Source organism: Dendrobates tinctorius, unplaced genomic scaffold (assembly GCF_039654945.1).
Source record: "Dendrobates tinctorius isolate UK_male_01 unplaced genomic scaffold, ASM3965494v1 ptg000111l, whole genome shotgun sequence".
NCBI classification, from domain to species: Eukaryota; Metazoa; Chordata; class Amphibia; order Anura; family Dendrobatidae; genus Dendrobates; species Dendrobates tinctorius.
Window position 1 is genome coordinate 43,771,819 of NW_027361779.1, and position 23,705 is coordinate 43,795,523.

General features: G+C 48.6%; 1 protein-coding gene across 2 annotated transcripts in view; it reads left to right on the forward strand.

The window, feature by feature from the left end:
- PHIP (PHIP subunit of CUL4-Ring ligase complex) overlaps positions 1-23,705 on the forward strand; it is a 412,470-nt gene that overhangs the window by 136,845 nt on the left and 251,920 nt on the right. For both annotated transcript variants that reach the window (XM_073589700.1, XM_073589702.1), the window contains exon 15: positions 4,423-4,557. In XM_073589700.1, the coding sequence (XP_073445801.1) occupies positions 4,423-4,557 (135 nt within the window). The remainder of the gene's footprint in view (positions 1-4,422; positions 4,558-23,705) is intronic.

Here is a 23,705-nt window from a genome sequence, read left to right on the forward strand (position 1 = left end):
TTTGGATGTCACAGGGGAGGTGAATGCGCTCTTCTTTCCAAAACCGTAGATGCTCACACAAGCATTCCCAAATGTCATGTTCCTTTCCTGTTTTCTCTTCCCATGAAGAGAAGTTTCTTGTGTTTCTGATCCTAGTAGATCATTCTAGCTGAAACCATGGCACACCTGCACCTAACTTACTACTCTCCCACCTTTTAAAACCTCTTTTGTGTCATGATCATTCCTCATCTGAAAGAAACTACATCTCTGGTGAAGGAAAGTCTGTCTTTCTGAGGATTTGGCTTCTTCAAGTGCATGATGCCTGGGTCAGGGAGGTAACATTATAGTTAAAGGTTCAAAGTTCTCTATGCTATCCCCAAGCAGGTGCTTTTCCATCGATCCTCTCATCTGACATGGCTGCTTTTCCTAAAACGGTCATTGTCCTCCTACTTCAAACTCTGACTATGTTAAGGGTTACTGCTCCTGCCTGTCTGATCCCAATAAAAGGATGGCTAGGTCCTACCTGTCCAAGACTTGAAAAGACTTAACAACAATGCTATGGAGTCTGAGTTAGTCTGTATCCATTTTGGTGGAGTTGGTATAAAATGAACCAACTGAAACTCTTAAAATATATAATAAATTGGGTACAGTAGTTTAATGCAGTATTGTGCTGAAAAAATGTTTTTGTAAGAATTTGGGAAAGTTTTGAAATGTCCTCTAAATGTCTGTTCTTTTCCTGATCTAAGGATCTCGGCTTTTAGTTGAGATGAATCTGTGCTGCAATTTATGTACGTGCTCAGCAGTGAGGCGGTGCTGTGGAGTCAGTCTGAGGTTTGGCTCACCGACTCAACAGCCCTGCTCGACAGTCTGGTACCAGGGTTTATGATTTTGGACAGAATTCCTGCGAACCATCGTCGCACAACTTGAACTGGAAGAGTTCCTTCTGTAGGCCTGTGACTCGTGCTCTTTCATTCTTATTATCGGATCAAATCAGCAATTAGGCTACTTTAACACTTGCGTTATGAGGCGCAGCGCACGGCCGCAGCTAAGCTCCAGCCCCTGCCGCGCCCCCTCCGGTCAGCTGCCCCTATGGGCGCCTAACGCTGCATGCGACCTGCGTCCCCTGTATTTAGTGTTGGGTACAGAGGCCGTGCGCTGGTATGCTTTTGCCGGCGCATGTGCCCTTTTGGCGCTGCGCTGACGTGCGCCAAACGCAGAGTGTTGCATTTTGGTGCGCTGTACGCAGTGCCAAAAGGGCGCATGCGCCGGCAAAAACATACCAGCGCACGGCCTGCGTACCCAACGCTAAATATAGGGGACGCGGTTCGCATGCAGCGTCATGCGCCCATAGGAGGAGCTGACCGAAGGTGGCGCGTCAGGGGGCAGAGCTTAGCGGCGGCCGTGCGCTGCGCCTCATAACACAAGTGTGAAAGTAGCCTTACTTTGTTTTGGAAATCAGCAGTGGCTTGCATACAAATCAGAGGGCCCCACAGCCAAAGTATGTCATATTGCAGTGTTCTCCGCAGTCCACATCTCCAGAGTAAACTATTTTGCTGCTCCTGCCATCATCTCTTCTCATCCCACCACAATGTCAGGGTTCTAACCTATACTGCAGGTCTTGGGACCCACAGACCTTTACAGGGGACATGTTCTTCACTATTCGTTCAGAGTTTTCTGCCTTTTATGTTTCTTCTTTCCTCTCCTGCTCTGGGATCCCTTCTCTGCCCTGGGCAAAGGCCATCCCATTGCTGCTAGTTGCTCTGGACTGGCTTTTGCTGGGCATTAGCCGTAACCACATCCAGTGGGGTGCAGACACTATGTGGTATTTTCTTCCGTGCACTCTGATTTTCTGCATAAGGGGTTAGTCCTTCTTTTTTGAGATTGGCTTGCTACACCTGTCTTTGCTGATATTCTGTGGAACCTTAGGATCACTTCTGCCCTCTTTGTGCATTAAGGTTTTCGTGCCTCTTCATGGTGTTTTTTTTCCCATGGTAATTTTTGTAAAGTTAGTTTCTTGGGGAACCATCACTCCTTTAGCAGGTTATCTGAGCTACCTACACACTTTTCTGCAAATCTCCTTACCTTGTGCTATTTTGGTACAAGGTATTACTGCTATCTTTACCATTTTTCTCCTATTAGTTTTGGCAAGGTTCATTGCCCATAATTCTTCATCATGAGAACTATTTATTGTTCTGTGGAGCAGCCTTCCTTAGCAGCTTGTCACAGTGGGAACTAGTTGATGGTTTCATAAAAACTTAGATGATTTGTTACAAGAAGTTAAATTATTATGTACCTGTAAAATTTTGGCTCTCAATGTTTTTCTTCTTTTCTTGATCCGTACAAACTATGTAACTAATACAGTTGATTAAAAATAAAATGGCATGCCTTTTAATGCTTATTCTTAACAAGGTTTTAAGATAAGCATTGAAGTTTAATAACTGTAAATGATGTCATGGGATATAAAGTTTTGTTTTTGAAATTTTTTTTTGTAACCAGCTTTTTATTGATTTTGCTACATAAAATATACAAATTATAGTATAGAAAGGATAAGTATTAGCATACAAAAATATATCAAACGTTGTAATAGTTATCAAGGAATCTCAATAAATTCACATAATCCTTCCAATTTGCCTCTTTCACCACCTCCTCCTTATATATATTCTTCCTTCCTGTTTTCCTCCTCCCATCCTTCAACAGTTTGTCTGAAATCCAACCTTACTTAACAACCCTATCCCTTCCCCCCCTCCCCCCTTCCCTCCCACTCCCCATGCGACTCGGCCTTGGAACCTCCCCCTATAATTTCAGCTTACCTATGAATCCTAACAGATCTTCCTTCATATACCATTCAGTAGATACAAATGTTAACATTATTTGCCTTATTTCTTATCCTGAGCATGTACCACTTATGAACTTTCTCCATTTATTGAAAAAAATTGCTGTCGATTTTTCCTTGCTCCTCTCCACCACCACTTTCTCCAGCATGAGCGTTTTTTTTCAGCTGGCTTATCTCTTCTCTCGAGGGAATTTCTCTCACCAACCATTTCTGGAGAATTGCCCTTTTACTTATCATGACTATATCGTGGAAGAGAGATGGTATTGTACCCCCTCCTTTTGTCCCCTCACTCCTGATGAAAATGGAATAGCTAAGCCATTGGTCCAGCTCCATGTTTCTAGTCCAGATTGTTCGAACCAACCCCTGAACTTGCTTCCAAAATCCCTCAATTTTTCTGCACTGCCAAATCCCATGGTGTAAGTCTGTTCTTTCCGTACCACATTTCTGACATTTTACCAGTTTGTCTTGTCTAATATTCAAAAAATTGAAACCATATATAGCCCTATGTATAAGTCTGTATTGAGTGTCTCTCCAGATTTCGTTTACCATCTTCTTCCTCATCTCCATCCACCCTTTCAAAATTTTTTCTTCCCCCTTCTTGGTCTCCCAACTGCTTTGCCCATCCCTCTAAAATTTTCCCTGGTATGTTGGGAACTAATGCTTCTCTCAAGTCCCTATAGAGACCCGAAATGGTAATCTCATGAATGTCCTTTAATAAAATCGTGTCCAAGTGGTTTACCTCATATTCATTGTTTATGTTGAGTAATTTCCTCATTATCCCTTGCTTTATCTTTTCATATTGGAGAGTCTGGAATGGGCCCAAGTCATATTTCTCTAATTTCCCCACACGTCATCCATCTCCGCTCTGTATCATGCATCAAGTTCCTTAAAGTCCTTATCCCCTTCTCTCTCCACTCTCTAAACAGGTTATTTTCCCTCCCCTGTGGGAAATCTGGGCTTGCCCAGATGTTAATGAATTTTGAAATATTCCATGCTAGCTCAAACTTTTTTATAACCGCCTTCCAGGTCATTACTGTGTCCCTACATATCAATGAGTGTTTAATATTGGGGGGTAGATTTGGTATGGATGTATGTAATATTGATCTCAGGTCCCATGGATTACAAAATTCGGCTTCTAATGTCCAATCAGAGTGTCTACTTGTTTGTCTAATTCAGTCAACTGCATGTCTCAAAATGCAAGCCAGGTTATAGCCTGTAGTATTTAGTAGTTTGATCCCCCCCTTCTCCGTTGGTAGCATTAACTTATTAGCGCTAATCCTCGGTCTCTTTCACTTCCACAAAAAGTGAGAGAATGCCTTTGTCAATCTTTTTACGTCTGTATGTTTGAGAAGTAATGGGATTGTTTGCAAGGGGTAAAGGAGAATAGAGAAGCTCATCATTTTTGTCAGATGATTTCTTCCCAAAAGGGTCAGCGGAAGATTAGCCCATCCCTGCAGTTCTTTCTCTATACATTCGATTAGTGAGGAATAATTTAAGGAATATAAAGCTTTTGGATCCCTCCCCACCAGCACTCCCAAGTATTTAATTGTGTTTCTGGCAGAAATTTTTTTTTTTTTATACTTAAAGCAGTTTATATTACATGTTTTCAGGGTCATGAAGATGAAGTTTTTGTGCTTGAATCTCATCCATTTGATCCACGAGTGTTGTTTTCGGCAGGCCACGATGGAAATGTCATAGTCTGGGATCTAGCTCGCGGGGTCAAGATCCGATCTTACTTTAACATGGTAAGCCAATATCTGGTTGCTGATTGTAGAGCTCTGATATACCGTATTTTTCAGACTATAAGATGCGCTTAGGTTTTAGAGGAGGAAATTGGGTAAACAAAAAAGCAAAAAATGTGTTAAGTTCTGTACTTAATATCCAATATCCTGGTATATATGGTCCCCTCATCCACATCCTGATACACATGGCCCCCCTCATCCCTACCCTGGTATGCATGGCTCCCTCATCCCTATCCTGGTGTGCATGGCCTCTCATCCCTAGACTGGCAAGCATGGCCCCTCATCCCTATCCTGGCAAGGCTGACCCCCCTAATCCCTACCCTGGTATGCATGGCTCCCTCTTCCCTATCCTGGTGTTCATGGCCCCTCATCCCTAGTCTGGTATGCATGCCTCCCTTATCCCTATCCTGGTAGGTATGTTCCCCTCAGTCCTATCCTGGCTGGAATGATTGCCCTCATCCCTATTCTGCAGTGTCCTGTTCCGATGGCAGCAACTGCTTTGTTTGTAAGCAGCACATGGCAGGGATAAGGAAAGGATGGGACCATACATACCAGGACAGGGATGGGGGCCCATCACACCAGGATGCCATTAACCCCTTAATGACCTGAGATTTTTTCTGTTTAAGTTTTTCTCTCCCCTACTTCCCAGAGCCTTAACTTTTTTTATTTTTCCATCAGTATGGACATGTGAGGACTTATTTTTTGCGGGACGAGTTGTACTTATGAACACCACCATTGGTTTTAACATGTAGTGTACTCGAAAACGGGAAAAATATTCCAAGTGTGGTGAAATTAGAAAAAAAAGTGCAATCCCACACTTTATTTTTGTTTGGCTTTTTTTGAAAGGTTCACTAAATGCTAAAACTGACCTGCCATTATGAGTCTCCAGTTCATTACGAGTTCATAGACACCAAACATGTCTAGGTCCTCTTTTATCTAAGTGGTGAAAAAAATTCCAAAGTTTGCTAAAAAGACAAAAACTCAATTTCTCTATCGCTTCATTGGGGGGACACAAGTAACCATGGGTTGTATGCTGCTGTCGCTAGGAGGCTGACAAAATGCAAATAAAGTAAAAATTGGCTCCTCCTCCGTAGCATACACCCACTGACAGGCAGGAAGTACCTCAGTTTAAGCTTAGTGTCTGTAGGAGACTGACCTGGATCTAACACCAGATCCGCAGTGTTTTTTCTTTCACAGGTTTCTGTGTGAACTTATTAATCCTTTTCCCTTTGTTTTCAAGATACAGCTCGTCGGGTAACAGGGTGCAGATTGCTCACCCTGTTTTTCCACATTTAAGCGACCGAGAGAGCAGTGTGGTGTCACCCGCATCGACCACTCTCGGACCCGCTGGCAGGACTTGTCCCCTGTCCCCCTTTTGGGGTGGTTCAGTGTGACTCTCGGTGGCCAGTCCTTGCCTTATCCCCTCCTCATCCCTCTCCTTGGAGAGGGCTGAGAGGAAGACGGTGGTCACCGGTGGTGGCCTTCCCCCTTTTTAATAAGGGGTCGATACCGTCTTCTGCACGTTGCGGGGAGGAGGGTCTTCATTTCCATGATCCTCTCGCTTCCGAGGGCTCCTGATGCGATTATCATCTATCAAGAGGAGCCGGATTCAAGCCTGTGGTAAGCCAGCGGGTCCCTTCCCCCTCTCCCCCCCCCCCCCCCCCCCCCACAGCAGCTCCCTCCGGAAGCAGCTCCCCCATTTAACAGTGTATAGGTCCCCGCTGTAGACAGCCTCTTTCCTCCCTGGTCACACAGGTTCAATTTTCGCGCCTTTTTTCTCATAGCGCGTGGCCCCGCCATTTTGCAGGCTTTCTTCTTCCCTTCAGCCATTTGAAGTCAGGAGCACGCCCCCCTTTCCGGCATGTCCTCTATCAGCCGCCTTTATTGAGCAGACACGCCCCCCGCTTGGCGTATTTAGTTTCCCTAGCCATCTTCTATACCGGACACGCCCCTTGGCATGCCATCCTATTATCTCGCTCTTTTCCACCGCTGGGCACCCTTCCCTTCTTCTGCGCGTCATCCTCGGCGCCGGCGATTGGGCTGTTTGCAGGTCACACACGCCTCCTCCGCTTGTCAGCCTATCAGGCCACAGCTTCATCTTTCGCGCTCTTTCGTGCCCGAGGGGAGGCGGCGCTGGGTCAGATAATCCTGGCTACGATCAGGACACGCCTCCCAGCGCAGCTCTGGCCGGATCACGCCCACCGCTCCGCAGCATGGCGCTGTACCTGTCTCTCCCTGGCAGGTCCGGTCACTACTGGCGCCCCTGCTGTGTCAGCCATTAGGAGGGGCTCTTTTCTTTGGTTTTTCGCCGGCCGGCACATTAGCCTGAGATGGCGCGGCCTATCTGGTTCCTTCTGCTAATTGAGCCCCTGGCTTTGGGCCTTCTCTCCCGGCCACGTAGCCACGCTCTCTTGCCCGTCTCAAGCCAGTCAGTGTCCCTCAGTCAATCAGTGCGCGCCCTGAGCATTACCAGGCCAATCGGCGTGTGCCTTGGGCTTAGCCACGCCCCCTCCTGATGGCCTCGTTGTTTTCTTTAGTCAGTGAGTGGGCCTCTCTAGCCCTCTCTCCCTGTCACCCGAGACTCGACCCCAGTATAGCGTCTCAAGGCCTGCAAGTTTGGCATCATGCACTGTCTGTCTCCATCTGCCGCAGGACCCAGAGGGCACAGCAGGCAGTGTGTCTCCGTCTGTAGCAGCGGACGAAGATTTGTGGATCTCCAGCGAGCTCAGCAGGCATCCATCTCTATCCGGCACCGGATCTGGGAGACACTGCAGCCTGAGCAGCGACAACGCCATCTCCGGTTCAGGTAGGACCAGCCCAGGCTGGTTGCCTTTTTTTCAACCTTATAAGGACTTATCTATCCCCGGCAGCAGTCTTCGTCTCTCCCTTTGGCCACCATCTGTATAACAGCAGTAGCCTTCTGACCAGTCTGCATTGTTTTTGCCCGTACTGCACATTTTCCACCGTGTCTGCCCTATAGCAGTCCCCTAACGTCCAGGTCGAGAGCAATCGCCCCCCGGTGTGGGCTGCTGCCATGTCTCAGTCATTATCCGACCTGACAGAGGTTTCATAGTCCACGACCCAGGTCCTGGAGCGCCTTTTGCATCAGTCTACTGCCACCAGTGCTCCGAACACCTTTTATGGTGTTTCGCATGCACCTGTCTGCGATGTCCACAAGGACATATCTGGTATGGAACAAGGGAAGCGAGACCAGGTCCCTCGGCATCTGCCTGGAGGACGGAACTCCCCTCCCTCCGGAGTGGGCTGTTGTCATGTCATGTCCCAGCCGGTCTCCAGCCGGACAGTAGATTCAATTTTCGGGATGAAAGCACTCCCCTCCCTTCGGAGTGGGCTGTTGCCAGGTCTCAGTCAGTCTCGGACCTGACTAGAAAATTTACAGTCCCTTGTACAGGTCCTGGAATGTATGCCGCAGCTATCTGCCACCACCAGTGCCCCAAACACCTCCAATGGTGATTCGCATGCACCTGACCACGACCTTCACAGGGACAGATCAGAAGGAATTAGGAAGCTGACTCTGTCTAGCTCCTCATCCAGTTCACCGGTCCCCTCTGCGGCATCCAGAATGCCCCTCTCTACCCGCCCCCTCCTCGGAGGCGGCCGTCTGGTTGGACGTAGCTTTTCAGTCAGACTGACTCGGAGGTGGATCAGACTTCTAGGACGTGGGACTTGGTAGATGACCTTATTTCGGCTATTGTTCAAACTCTCGAAGTAAAAGTGGAGCATGCAGCTGCTCAGGACTTCTCCGTTTCATTCAGGCGGTGAGACGTCCCTCCAGCATTTTTTCCCAAAGAGTTTGAGGCTACCACCTCTAGACACTGGGAACTTCTCGGCAAACGCTTCCCGAGACGGAAACGTCTCGACGTTCTAGACCTTTTTAGTTTAGACCGTGTCGGCATTTGGTCCGATCCCCCTAAGGTGGATCTGCCTTTTTTCACGCTTAGCCTCTCAAACTGTTCTGTCCAGCCCTGATGCGGTGTCTCTCAAGGACGCGATGGACAGACAGATTGTGGCCTTAGCTGTGTCTGTCTTAGAGGCGCCATGCACTTCACTCTGGCCTAATTTTGCCTCTTCTTGAGTGCTGAAAGCCATATCGCCCTGGGCCAGGATTCTTCGCCGGGGGATTATTGCGGCTGTTCCTACAGAGGAGCTAACAGATCTAGCTCTTCTGGGGACCAAGCTGGTTCACATCCCTTCTGATGCCACCAGAGGTGAAAGCACCTCTCTGCCTTTCCTCTGGCAGTTTTGTCCAGCAGCACCATTCTCCTGCACAAGGGGAAAGAAGGAACCTTCCTTCACGCTATTCCTCACTGGAGGCCTAGGACCCCTCTCTAAGTCCTCCGGATCCCCCTATCACAGATTCTCCTCTAATGATGGGTTACTCCTACCTAGGTTTCTTTCCAGGGTGGAAGGTAGGTTTCTTCTTTTCGGAGACTTGGTTGTCGGTGGTCGATGATGCCTGGGTCAAGGTGATCGTTACACCCGGCTACAAGATGGGATTTTCTTTGCCCCAGGAAGATATTTTTCCCTCCCGCCAATTCAACCCTCTCATGGGTTCTCCAAGCCGTCTTGTCCCTGCCTAAGCTCAGGTGTCATTGTACCCGTTCCTTGGCACGAACGGTTTTCTGGCTTCTACTCGAACCTCTTCGTGTTCCCGAAAAGAGACGTTTCTCCCCGATCTTTGACCTCGAGCAGTTGAATTGCCACCTTCGGATTCGCCTCTTCAGAACGGAGTCCTTGCGCTCTGTGTTCCCCTCCATGGAGCAGGGGGACTTCCTCACTCTGTGGACATTCAGAATGCTTTCCTGCAGATTTCTATTGTGTACAGCATCGTAGGTTCCTTTTGCGATACAGGACCATCATTAGCAGTTCAGCCTGGCATCCGCTACCACGTTCTTCACAGAGGTCATGGCGGCGGTCATAGAAACGGTGTGTAATGCCTAGCTTCACACCTGCCCTCTTCAATTGGCCCTCTGGTCTACCTGGGACAAGAGAATTGTTTCCCTGGACTGTTCCCTGGATCGGCCAGTGCTTTTACCTCTCAATGCGAAGCAGTCCCTCTTTTCGTGGACACTGTCCGTCTCTGTCCTGCACAGGAGGTCATTTCTCCCGCTCTGTTGGCAGATCTTCAACATCGATGCCAGTCTTCAGGGTTGGGGAGCGGGCTTCCTCATTCTCGAAGCGCAAGGTCGCTGGAATGTTCATGAGACCCTCCTCCCCATCTGTCTCTTGGAGATCAAGGTAATTCTTCTTGCCCTCCTCCGCTGGCAGTCTCTCCTCGCAGGCAAGCCAGTCCGCAGTCAGACTTTGTCACAGCTGTGGCTTACATAGTAGTAGTAGTAGTAATAATAATAGTATTTGTTTTTTTATGGCGCTGGCATATTCCCATATTCCGCAGCGCTTTACAGTTTGCACACATTATCGCTGTCCCCGATGAGGCTCACAATCTAAATTCCCTGTCAGTATGTCTTTGGAACATAAGCCACCAAGGTGGGACTCACAACTCACGGAATAGGGTAGAGGTAGCAATGATCCTGCGTTGGGCAGACAACCATGTCCCCGCCATATCAGCCGTCCACATTCCAGGGGTAGACTACTAGGAAGCCGATTTTTTTTTTTTTTTTTCCCCTTTTTTTTTTTGTATCATCGGGGGTTGGCGTCAGGCGAGTAGTCTCTCAACACCGCCATCTTCGGCTAAATTTGTCGGAGGTAGGGCATTCTGAATGCCCACCTAATGACTTGAACGAACCAGAAGGTTCCCCGGTACGTTACCAGGTTACAGAGTCCGATGGCTGTCGGCTGCGACGCACTTGTGATTCCGTGGTCCCAGTTTCAGATGCCTCTTCTGTCCCCACCTCTTCCCTTAATCACAAGAGTCAAAAAAAAAAAAAAAAAAAAAGTCAGAAGGGTTTCCAGTAGTCCTGACAACTACAAGCGGTTAAGTCAGACCTGGTACCTGGAGCTGGCGTACATGCCCATGGACGCCTCCTGGGGCTTTCCAGACCGTCCAGATATTCTTCCGCAAGGCCTCTCTTCCGCCACAGTTTCACAGTCGTTTAAGTTTAACGCCATGGCCTTGAAGCTTTGGAGTTTTTCTTTATCGCCTTATTGGGGCACACAGATTACCATGGGTGTATGCTGCTGCCGCTAGGAGGCTGACACTATGCAAAAGAAGAAAATTAGCTCCTCCCCGGCAGTATACACCCACCGACAGGCATCAAGCACCTCAGTTTGTGCTTAGTGTCTGTAGGAGGCGGACCGGGATCTCCCAGATCCGCAGTTAATTACTTTTTTCCTTTAGGGTTTTAGTCGAGCTTTTTAATCTTTTCTTATTTATCTTTCAGGTTCTCCGTCGGGAAACAGGGTGTAGCTATCACCCTGATTTCCCATATCAGGCGGCTGAGCGAGCAGTGTGGTATCACAACTCGCAGTACCGCAGGCAGGACTTTCTCCCTATCACCTTCTGGTGATAAGGGCTGTGGACAGGTGGCTGGTCCTTGCCAAATCCCCCTCCTCACCCCTCTCTCGGGACAGGGCTGAGAGGAAGACGGCGGTCGCAAGAGATTTACGCCGTCTTCTGCAGAATGCGGGTACAGAAGGACCCTACCCAGCGGCTTGCCTTCTCCCCGTGGGCCCCTGTGGTCATTCTCTTCAGGGACTTCAGTTAAGTGCCTGTACGATCCCTTCAGCCCCACATTATCCTCACAGATTCATCGGCACAGCACTACAGGTCTCCCGGTGTTTAAATCCCCCGCCCTTTTTCCCCCTGCCTGTCACGTGCGCACACAGCCGCTCGCCTCTCTCTCTATTCTCTGCACTATCAGGGCCACTCAGGACAATGCTCCCACTGTTCAACACAGCAGCGAATCTACCAGTGGTAACTTGATATCGGCGGTTCAACCACTCTCCATAGGTCAGGCACGGGGATGCGGCGTCCGTCGTCACTTTCACTTTCGCTTCAGCTTTCTCAGTGCGCTCCCTCCTCCCTCTCTGAGCACACTTTTTTCTTTGCGCCTTTACTAGCACATCACAGGGCTTATTTCTCTTTGATAAGCCAGCCCTCCTCTTTACCGCGCCCCCCCCCCCCACAACGCTTTTATCCAATTGCGGCTCAGTCACTAGGCTCCGCCCCCCGCTTCCATCATCAGGCATTTCCTGGGTTTTCACTTCTCTTCCTGCTCTGCATGGGGGACACTTCGGCGTTTCTGCTGCTCGCCTGAATCTCTGTAGGCTCTGCTCTAAGGCAAAGAAATTAGCTCACCTCTGCAGTTCTTTCCTCATTCCTGCGGCCATTCAGCGCAGTTTACTTATGCCCAACCCTTCAGGGGATCTCTGCTTCAGGCCCACCGCTACTCATTACGCCTGTGCGCGCTGTAAAAAGAAGTGGTCATCGGGTCAGTCGTCCCCCCTTCTGCCCGTCCTGCAGTCCCTCAACTATGTCTGCATCTCAGGAGCACACCGAGTCCCGGGCTGAGGACACTCCACCACCCCCGGACTGGGCCGTTGTAATGTCTCAGTCAGTCTCTGACTTGACGAAAGTTTCTCAGTCGCTGGTTTAGGTCTTAGAACGATTACCTCAGCTATCTACAGCCACCTGTGCACCGACTGCCTCTCAGGGTGAGTCGTCCGCACCTGACCGCGACCTTCAGAGGGACAGACAGGGCAGGAGTTCTAGGAAGCGAGCTTTGTCTACTTCGTCCTCTAGCTCGCAAGGTCCTTCTGCTTCTCCCAGGCTTCCTTCCGCTTCCTCAGATGACGACCTTAAGTCCGACAATGACTCTCAATCGGGATCTAGTTCAGAACCAGACACCGTTTCTAAAACACGGGACATGGTCGATAGTCTCATTTCGGCTATCTTTCAAACCCTTAAAATTAAGCAAGATAAGGCTCCCCCTCAGGAATGCTCTGTGCTCTTTAAACGAGCAAGGCCCCCATCTCGAACCTTTCCCAATCACAGAGTTAGATACTACCTTGTCCAAACACTGGGAGCGCCCTGAGCAACGTTTCTCAGGCAGCAGGTCTTTAGACGTGCTGTATCTCTTTGATGCGGACCTGCTCACAAAGTGGACCAAGGCTCCCGAAGTGGATCCCCCCCAGTTTCACGGATAGCCTCAAAAACAGGTCTATCCCTTCCAGATGGGGCATCGCTTAAAGATCCTATTGACAGGCAGATTGAATCTCTGGCCAAGTCAATCTTTGAGGCATCCAGCGCCTCCCTCTGTCCTATTTTCGCATCCGCCTGGGTGGCGAAAGTCATTTCCGCTTGGGCTAAAATTCTTTGCAGGGGCATCTTAGCGACAGCTCCTCAAGACGAGTTAGCAGATCTGGCAGATCAGATTAACCATGCGGGTAAATACCTTTTGGCCGCCTCCTTGGACGCGGCCGGGTGCGTAGCAAGGGCGAACAGCAACATAGCTATACGCCAAGTCCTTTGGCTAAAGTCGTGGAATGCGGATACCACTTCAAAAAAGTCGCTTACTAATCTGCCATTCCATGGATCTAGGCTCTTTGGAGCCAAGCTGGATCAGATAATCTCCGATGCCACTGGTGGTAAAAGCACTTCTCTCCCCCAGTCTCGACCAAAACGCTTTTTTAACAGAAAGGGTTTTCGGCCGTTCAGGTCTTTTCGTCCCTTCTCTTCCACGGAAAGATCTGCCCAGCAAGATCGTTCTTCCACCACTAGGGAGCGGGAGCAAAAAAAACCTTCTTACAAACCCGCTCCCCGCTGGAGATCTAGAGGTCAATACTCCAGGTCTTCAGGTGCCAGTTCCGGCAGGTTTTCCTCCAAGTGACGGGTTACCCCCACCTGGAAGTTCTTCCAGGGTCGGAGGCAGACTTTTTCGTCGATGCTTGGCTATCTGCTGTCGACGACGCTTGGGTCAGAGAAGTCGTCGCATCCGGTTACAAGATCGAATTTGCTTTCCCCCCCCAACAGACGGTTTTTCCTGTCTCGACCTCCGAGACAGCGGTCCCAGATTCCAGGGTTTCTTCAGGCCATTTCCTCCCTTCTTTCCACCGGAGTGATTGTTCCTGTCCCCCCAAACGAACGGTTTTCAGGGTTCTACTCAAATCTCTTTGTAGTCCCGAAGAAAGACTGCTCCCTTCGTCCAATCCTGGTCCTCAAATTGCTCAATCGCCACGTGAAGATTCTTCATTTCAAAATGGAGTCCCTTCGGTCGGTGATAGCCTCTATGGAACCTGGAGAATTCCTCTGCTCTGTGGACATACGGGATGCCTATCTTCACATCCGTGTTTGTTTGCAACATCAGAAATATCTTCGTTTTGCAATTCAGGAAAATCACTACCAGTTCATGGCTCTCCCCTTCGGCCTAACTTCCGCTCCCTGTGTTTTCACGAAGGTGATGGCGACCGTCATGGCCATCCTTCGCTCCAGGGGGATCCTCATCATCCCTTATCTGGACGATCTCTTGATCAAGGGCTCGTCCCGTCAGGACTGCCTTCAGAGTCTTCAGATAACCCTGGACACTCTCTGCCGCCTCGGATGGATAGTCAACAAGGAGAAGTCCATTCTGATCCCCACTCAGCGTCTGACCTTTCTGGGCATGGAATTCGACACGAACCTGGCCCGGGTGTTTCTTCTGAGGGAAAAATTTACGGCTCTTTCCAAGGGAATCAAAATCCTCAAACGGCCAGCACCCATTCCCCTTCGGTCCTGCATGAAGGTTCTGGGGAAGATGGTAGCTTCCATGGAAGCAGTGCCCTTTGCACAATTTCATCTTCGTCCCCTCCAGCTATCCCTTCTTTCAGCCTGGGACAAGTCCACGCTGTCCTTGGACCGTCCCATTCTCCTCCCTCTGAGTGAGGCAATCCCTGACTTGGTGGGCAATGCCAGCGTCAGTTCTACAAGGGAGGTCCTTTCTTCCGCTTCAGTGGCAAGTCATCACCACCGATGCCAGCCTTCTAGGCTGGGGAGCGGTGTTCCATCAGAAAACGGCCCAGCGACGCTGGAATCCACAGGAGGCTCTTCTACCTATCAATCTTCTGGAGATCAGAGCAATCTTCCTGGCCCTTCTTCGCTGGCAGCCTCTCCTCGTCGGCAAGCCAGTCCGCATTCAGTCTGACAACGCCACGGCTGTGACGTACATAAACCACCAGGGGGGCACTCGCAGCAAGCAAGTAATGGCAGAAGTGGCCAAGATACTACGCTGGGCGGAACGTTACGTTCCGGCAATCTCAGCCGTTCACATTCCAGGGGTGGAAAATTGGGCAGCTGACTTTCTGAGTCGTCAAGGTCTAGCATCATGCGAATGGGCTCTTCATCCCACAGTTTTCGATCAGATATGCCAGCGCTGGGTCTCACCGGATGTCGATCTCATGGCATCTCGGATGAACCACAAAGTTCCGCGCTTCGTAGCCAGGTCCAGGGACCCTCTAGCCGTCGCTTGCGACGCCCTAGTAATTCCGTGGTCCCAGTGATTCTAGTGGCGCCAGACTGGCCGAGACGGCCTGGGTGCGCGGAACTGGTGAACATGCTCGCGGACGTTCCCTGGAGGCTTCCAGACCGTCCGGATCTTCTCTCGCAAGGCCCCCTTTACCACGAGAATTCTCAGTCTCTGAGTTTAACTGCATGGCCATTGAGGCCGCAATCCTGAGAGAATCAGGTTTGTCCTACCACGTGATTCAGACTATGATCAGAGCCAGAAAACCGGCCTCTTCCCGCATTTACCATAGGTACTGGAAGGCTTTTTTCCGTTGGTGCGACGATAAAGTCTTTCCGATTGTCCTTTTCTATTTCATCCATACTTGGTTTTCTCCAGTCTGGTTTAGAGGCGGGTCTGTCCCTCAGTACCCTCAAGTGCCAGGTCTCCGCTCTATCTATCCTCTTCCAAAGAGAGCTCACTTCCTTGTCGCTGGTTAAGACCTTTCTCCAAGGGATCGCCCACGTGGCTCCTCCTCATCATTCGCCGATAGACCCGTGGGATCTAAATCTCGTCCTTAGCGCTCTTCAAAAGGCGCCGTTCTAGCCTATCCAGGACATTTCTTTATCCCTTCTCTCATGGAAGGTAACCTTCTTGATTGCTATTACATCCATCAGAAGAGTTTCTGAGTTGGCGGCCTTGTCATGTCGTTCCCCTTACCTCGTTCTCCATCAGGATAAGGTCGTCCTCAGGCCCGTTCCTTTTTTTCTCTTCCGAAGGTGGTGTCCTCTTTCCACATCAATGAGGATATTGTTCTCCCATCTTTTTGTCCTGCTCCTCACCCTCTTGAGAAGTCTCTCCACAAACTGGACATAGTTAGAGCCTTGCGTGTCTATATCGCCAGGACCTCTTCTTTTCGTCAGTCCGATTCTTTGCTGGTCATCTCTGAAGGTCGCCGGAAAGGGCTTCTGGCATCCAAATCCACGATCGCTCACTGGATTCGTTCTACCATTCTGGAAGCGTACCAACTTCAGGAAAAACGGTTCCCTCCGGGAGTTGTGAGCTTACTCCACCCGGGCTGTGGCGGCTTTGTGGGCCGTTCGTCACCAGGCTTCAGCTTTACAAATTTGCAGGGCCGCGACCTGGTCGTCCTTGCACACCTTTGCGAGGTTCTACAGGGTTCATACCCAGGCCTCGTCTAATGCAGTTGTTGGTAGGAAGGTTCTGCAGGCGGCGGTGGCACACCGGCCGACCTAAGCCTTTCCTGTTATTTCGTTCCTTATTGCTGTTCCCGCCCTTGGGACTGCTTTGGAACGTCCCATGGTAATCTGTGTCCCCCAATAAGGCGATAAAGAAAGATGGATTTTTGGTTCTTACCGTAAAATCTTTCTTGGAGCCTTTATTGGGGGACACAGCACTCTCCCTGTTTAAGTTGTACCGTGTTGGGTTTTTGAGTCCCTTGTTGGGTTGTTACATATGTTTAGAGCTTCTCGTTGCTTCTCCTACTGCTTTCTCACCAACTGATGTGCTTGGTGCCTGTCGGTGGGTGTATGCTGCCGGGGAGGAGCTAATTTTCTTGTTTTGCATAGTGTCAGCCTCCTAGCAGCAGCAGCATACACCCATGGTAATCTGTGTCCCCCCAATGAAGGCTCCAAGAAAGAGATTTTGCGGTAAGAACCAAAAATCCATGTTTTCCCATCAGGTCATTCTGGCCATGGTTTGGGTGAAAAAACCTGGATCCTCAAGTTTCTACGACAGTTTATGAATATCTGATTCAGGTGGCGTAAGTACGACTATTTGGTTCCATTAGCCTTATTGGCTACAAGAAGAGATATCAGGGGAGTTCTGAGTTGGCAGCATTATCCTGCCATCCTCCGTTTCTTTTTCATTTCACATTAGTGCAGACATTGTCCTTTCTTCTCTAGGTCCTTCTTGCCCCTCTCCGGTCCATACTCTGGATAAATCCTGGGGCAGTTTCTTGCTAGGCCTCGGATTTAGAGGTTGCAGGGCTGCGACCTAGTCTTATTTGCACGTTATGGCAAAGTCTTACAAAGTTCATACTTATGTCTAGTCCGATGACGGCCTAGGAAGGAAAGGTGCTGCAGGCAGCGGTTACGCACCGGCCGGCCTCAGTCCTTTTTTTTCCTCTGCAGTCCTTCTGTTCCCACCCTTGGGGATTGCTTTAGGACGTCCCATGGTTACCTGTGTCCCCCAATAAAGCGATAGAAGGATTTTTGGTACTCACCGTAAAATCTCCTTCTTGGAGCCTTCATTGGGGGACACAGCACCCTCCCTATTTGTTTGTACTGGTTTTGGGCATACGTGCCTTGGTTGTTGAGCCGGTACATATGTGGAGTTTGTTGGTTGCTTCTCCTACTGCTTTAACACTTAACTGAAGTACTTCCTGCCTGTCAGTGGGTGTATACTACGGAGGAGGAGCCAGTTATCACTTTATTTGCATAGTGTCAGCCTCCTAGCGACAACAGCATACACCCCATGGTTACCCGTGTCCCCCAATGAAGGCTCTAAGAAAGAGATTTTACGGTGATTACGAAAAATCCTTCTTTTCCGAGGACCACAGTGTCTCCGTTTTTCGTGTGATCTCGGGTCGGGTGTGGGCTTATTTTTTGTCAGAGATCATACTTGCCTGTCCTGCCGCGGACTCTGCAGCCTCGCTTCTACACGGTCTCCCTTCAGCGGTCACATGGTACCGCTCATTACACTCATGAATATGCGCATATTTATGAGTATAATGAGCGGTACCACGTGACCGCTGAAGACAGGAAGGGAGACAGTGGTTAGTGCGCTCCGCCCCTCTGCTGACTGAACAGTCACTAACACAAGAAGCGGCAGACAGCGGCGATGGACCCAGGAGAGGTGAGTATGGCAATTTTTTTTTTTTTTTTTTGCAGCGTATGGGGGCATATTCTGTGGAACAGCATATGGAGCATATTCTATGGTGCAGCATATGGGGGCATAGTCTATGGTGCAGCATATGGAGCATAGTCTATGGGGCAGCATATGGGGGCATATTCTATGGGGCAGCATATGGGGGCATATTCTATGGAGCAGCATATGTGTGCATATTCTATGGAGCAGCATATGGGGGCATATTCTATGGAGCAGCATATGGGGGCATAATCTGTGGAGCAGCATATGGGGGCATAATCTGTGGAGCAGCATATGGGGGCATAATCTGTGGAGCAGCATATGGGGGCATAATCTGTGGAGCAGCATATGGGGGAATAATCTGTGGAGCAGCATATGGGGGCATAATCTGTGGAGCAGCATATGGGGGCATAGTCTATGGATTCCACCCTCGGCTTATACACGAGTCAATAAGTTTTCCCAGTTTTTTGTGGCAAAATTAGTGGGGTCGGCTTATACACGAGTATATACGGTACGTTCTTTTGATCGCCCGTTATTGCATTTTAATGCAATGTCGCGGCGACCAAAAGAAGTAGTTCTGGCGGTTTTGATTTTTTTTCTCTCTACACCGTTTAGCGATCAGGTTAATCCTTTTTCTTTTATTGATTGGGCGATTCTGAACGCGGCGATAACAAAAATGTGTAGGTTTTTATTTTTTATTTTTTTATTTTGATTGGGGCGAAAGGGGGTGATTTAAACTTCTGTTTTATTTATTTTTTTAATTTTGAAACTTTTTTTTTATTTTTTTTTAACTTTTGGCATGCTTCAATATCCTCCATAGGAGGCTAGAAGCATGTCACACTTGATCGGCTCTGCTTCATATAGGCGATGCTCAGATCGCCTATATGTAGCAGAAATACAGCACAGCTATGAGCGCCGACTACAGGGTGGCGGTCACAGCAATCTGCCGGCAACAACCATAGAGATAGCAATCTGCCGGCAACAACCATAGAGGTCTCAGAGACCTCTGGTTGTCATGTCAACGCGTTGCTGACCCCCGATTACGTGACTGGGGTCAGCGATGCACTCTTTTCCGGCCGGGCGCCAGAATCGCTAAATGCCCGCTGTCAGCGTTTGACATCAGGATTTAACTAGTTAATAGGCGTGGGCGGATTGCCATTCCGCCCGCATCTATTGCGGGCACATGTCAGCTGTTTATAACAGCTGACATGTCGCGACTTTGAGGTGGGCTCACCGCCAAAGCCCACCTCAAAGTAGGGGATACTGACTGCTGACATTCTATCCCATCAGCCGTCAGTAAGGCTTTAAAGAGAAAGAGGGTTAAAGAGAAATGAGTATTCATTGCCATTCACGCCCATGGGCGTTGAATGCAGTGAATATTCATTTCTCTTTAGCAGCAGGCACAGGAGTTAGCTGCAGCAGCCGGCTCTAGCCTCTGTGACCCGCTGCTCCTCCAAAACCGCTACCTCACCTCCCTACCTCTCCACAACAGCTGGCACATCCGAAATATAACACGCACCCCTCCTTTTCCTCATTTTGGAGGAAAAATGTGCGTGTTCTAATCCAAAAAATATGGTAATACTTGTGTCCATATACTCCGTGACATGAAGCTGACTGCAGTGTTTACTCTGCTCCATGGAATATGCCCCATATGCTGCGCCATATATCTTGATGGCCCCATAAGATGCTCCATAGAATATTCCCCATATGCTGCTCCATAAAGGTTATTGCCCCATAAGATGCTCCATAGAATATGCCCCATACACTGCTCCATATATCTTGATTGCCCCATAAGATGCTTCATAGAATATGCCCCATACGCTGCTCCATAAAGGCTATGGCCCCATATGCTGCTCCATAAAGGTTATGGCCCCATAAGATGCTTCATAGAATATGCCTCGTATGCTGCTCCATAAAGGTTATGGCCCCATAAGATGCTCCATAAAATATGCCCCAAAAAGACATACAGTTGTGGCCAAAAGTATTGACACCCCTGCAATTTTGTCAGATAATACTCAGTTTCTTCCTGAAAATGATTGCAAACACAAATTCTTTGGTATTATCTTCATTTAATTTGTCTTAAATGAAAAAACACAAAAGAGAATGAAGCAAAAAGCAAAACATTGATCATTTCACACAAAACTCCAAAAATGGGCCAGACAAAAGTATTGGCACCCTCAGCCTAATACTTGGTTGCATAACCTTTAGCCAGAATAACTGCGACCAACCGCTTCCGGTAACAATCAATGAGTTTTTTACAATGCTCTGCTGGAATTTTAGACCATTCTTCTTTGGCAAACTGCTCCAGGTCCCTGATATTAGAAGGGTGCCTTCTCCAAACTGCCATTTTTAGATCTCTCCACAGGTGTTCTATGGGATTCAGGTCTGGACTAATTGCTGGCCTCCTTAGAAGTCTCCAGTGCTTTCTCTCAAACCATTTTCTAGTGCTTTTTGGGTCGTTGTCCTGCTGGAAGACCCATGACCTCTGAGGGAGACCCATCTTTCTCACACTGGGCCCTACATTATGCTGCAAAATTTGTTGGTAGTCTTCAGACTTCATAATGCCATGCACAAGGTCAAGCAGTCCAGTGCCAGAGGCAGCAAAGCAACCCCAAAACATCAGGAAACCTCCGCCATGTTTGACTGTAGGGATCGTGTTCTTTTCTTTGAATGCCTCTTTTTTTTCTCCTGTAAACTCTGTTGATGCCTTTGCCCAAAAAGCTCTACTTTTGTCTCATCTGACCAGAGAACATTCTTCCAAAATGTTTTGGGGTTTTTCAGGTAAGTTTTGGCAAACTTCAGCCTGGCTTTTTTATGTCTCAGAGTAAGAAGTGGGGTCTTCCTGGGTCTCCTACCATACAGTCCCTTTTCATTCAGACGCTGACAGATAGTACGGGTTGACACTGTTGTACCCTCGGACTGCAGGGCAGCTTGAACTTGTTTGGATGTTAGTCGAGGTTCTTTATCCAACATCCGCACAATCTTGCGTTGAAATCTCTTGTCAATTTTTCTTTTCCGTCCACATCTAGGGAGGTTAGCCACAGTGCCATGGGCTTTAAACTTCTTGATGACACTGCGCACGGTAGACACAGGAACATTCAGGTGTTTGGAGATGGACTTGTAGCCTTGAGATTGCTCATGCTTCCTCACAATTTGGTTTCTCAAGTCCTCAGACAGTTCTTTGGTCTTCTTTCTTTTCTCCATGCTCACTGTGGTACACACAAGGACACAGGACAGAGGTTAAGTCAACTGTAATCCATGTCAACTGGCTGCAAGTGTGATTTAGTTATTGCCAACACCTGTTGGGTGCCACAGGTAAGTTACAGGTGTTGTTAATTACACAAGTTAGAGAAGCATCACATGATTTTTCGAACAGTGCCAATACTTTTGTCCACCCTCTTTTTTATGTTTGGTGTGGAATTATATCCAGTTTGGCTTTAGGACAATTTTTTTTTGTATTTTTTCATTTAAGACAAATTAAGTGAAGATAATATTACCAAAGAATTTGTGTTTGCAATCATTTTCAGGAAGAAACTGAGTATTATCTGACAAAATTGCGGGGGTGTCAATACTTTTGGCCACAACTGTACCTCTCGTCGCTGGGGGCCAGGTGCCCGGAGTCGCCGCTGGCTCAGACCCCCGACACCTGTGATATTCACCTGTCCCCGTTCCACCGCCGCGCGACGTTCTGTCTTCCGGGGTGTCTGCAGTGACTGTTCAGGCAGAGGGTTCGCACTAACTACATCATCGCACCCTCTGACCTGAACGTCACAGCCAGAGGACGTGGAGGACAGAGTGGAGCGCGGCGATGGAACGGGGACATGTGAATATTGCTCGGCTACCCCCGTCATACTCACCCCTTCCTGGCACGTCTATGCAGTCCCTGCTTCTCCGATTCCAGCAGCTCCTTCCACTGTTCAACGGTGACGTGAAACCGCTCATTAAAGTAATGAATATGCGCATATTCATTACTTTAATGAGTGGTACCACGTGACCACTGAACACAGAAAGAGCTGTGATCCCGGAGACTATCTGCGAAGCAGGGGCTGCAGAGACCGCGCCAGGCGTGTGTGAGTATGATCTGACAGCCGCTCACCCCCGCCCACCCCTGGGACAATGACTCTAGTATAAGCCGAGAGGGGGAGGAGGGGTACTTTCAGCCTTAAAAAATGGGCTGAAAATCTCGGCTTATACTCAAGTATATACGGTATGTCAAAATCATACAGTGTGATTTTTTTTTTTTTTTTTTTTTTTTTTTTTTTTTGTTTTTAGATTTTGTCTCATGGTTGAAGTGTACCTGCGATAAAAAATAGACCTTTATTTCTTTTGTAGGTGCAAAATAGGCAGTGTATCAAATACTTATTTTCCCCACCGTACATAATACACGTGGACTCCAATTTATCAAAACCAGCATTTTTCTCACTGGTCTTGATGAAGGGGCATGTAGGAGTTACATGCTCCTGATTAAATATGAGGCACATGCCTCTTTAATTAATCGGATGCTTCTGATGATTGGCGTGAGCCTGCAACTTTACTTCAGTCCATGACTGTAGTAAGATTTCTGGCGTAAGTAACAGTGCAGCTTGTCAGGAATTAGACAAGCTGTGGCGTCATGCCCTTGTCCCTCCACAGGTTTACCCAATTTGGCAGAGTTGGGAGAAACTGGTGTGAGAGCGCTAAAAGTCGCATAAAGAATTCGGGCTAAATTGCTTTGACTCAAGGCCTTTATGTTTAGAAATGGCCACCATTTATAAACTTTCTGTACATGTGCTTTACATGTTACAGTGACACTTAAAGGGGATGTTTGGGCAAAATTAAAATATCAGTGGTTCAGAATGTTACAAAATAACAAAGGATTCTATACTCGCATACCAACACTTACCTGTTCCAGTACAGGCCGCACAGTAGTCTGCGTTTACATCGGAAGGAAGATGTCGCCATTCAAGTGGCAGCACTACCGGTTGCAGTAACCGATAATGCGTTCCTGAAGTCACCCGACCATGACAGCCAATCATAGAATGTTAGATTTTGAAGGGACCTCAAGGGTCATCGTGTCCAACCCCCTGCTCAATGCAGGATTTACTAAGATGCTCCATAGAATAGGCCCCATATGCTGCCCCGTAAGATGCTCCATAGAATAGGCCCCAAAGGCTGCCCCATAAGATGCTCCACAGAATAGGCCCCATATGCTACCCTTTAAGATGCTCCATAGAATAGGCCCCATATGCTGCCCCATAAGATGCTGCCCCATAGTACCGCTCATTACCACTCATGAATATGTGCATATTCATGAGTGTAATGAGCGGTACTATGTGACCGCTGAAGACAGGAAGGGAGACAGTGGAGAAGTGAGGCTGCAGAGACCGGGGCAGGATGGGTGAGTATAGCGATAATCACCTGTCCCCCGGTCCATCGCTGCTCACCGCTGTCTCTGCTGCATCCTGTGTCAGTGACGTTTAGGCAGCAGGGGGCACGGTGATGTGGTTAGTGCGCGCCGCCCGTCTGCTGGCTGAACAGTCACTGACGCAAGAAGGGCCAGACAGTGGCGATGGACCCAGGAGAGGCGAGTATGGCTATTTTTTGTTTTTTGCAGCATATGGGGGAATAGTCTGTGGGGCAGCATATGGGGGGCATAAACTATTGAGCAGCATATGGGGGCATAAACTATGGAGCAGCATATGGGGGCATAATCTATGGAGCAGCATATGGGGGCATAATCTATGGATCAGCACATGGGGGCATAAACTATGGAGCAGCATATGGGGGCATAGTCTATGGATTCCACCCTCGGCTTATACACGAGTCAATAAGTTTTCCCAGTTTTTGTGGCAAAATTAGGGGGGTCGGCTTATACACAGGTCGGCT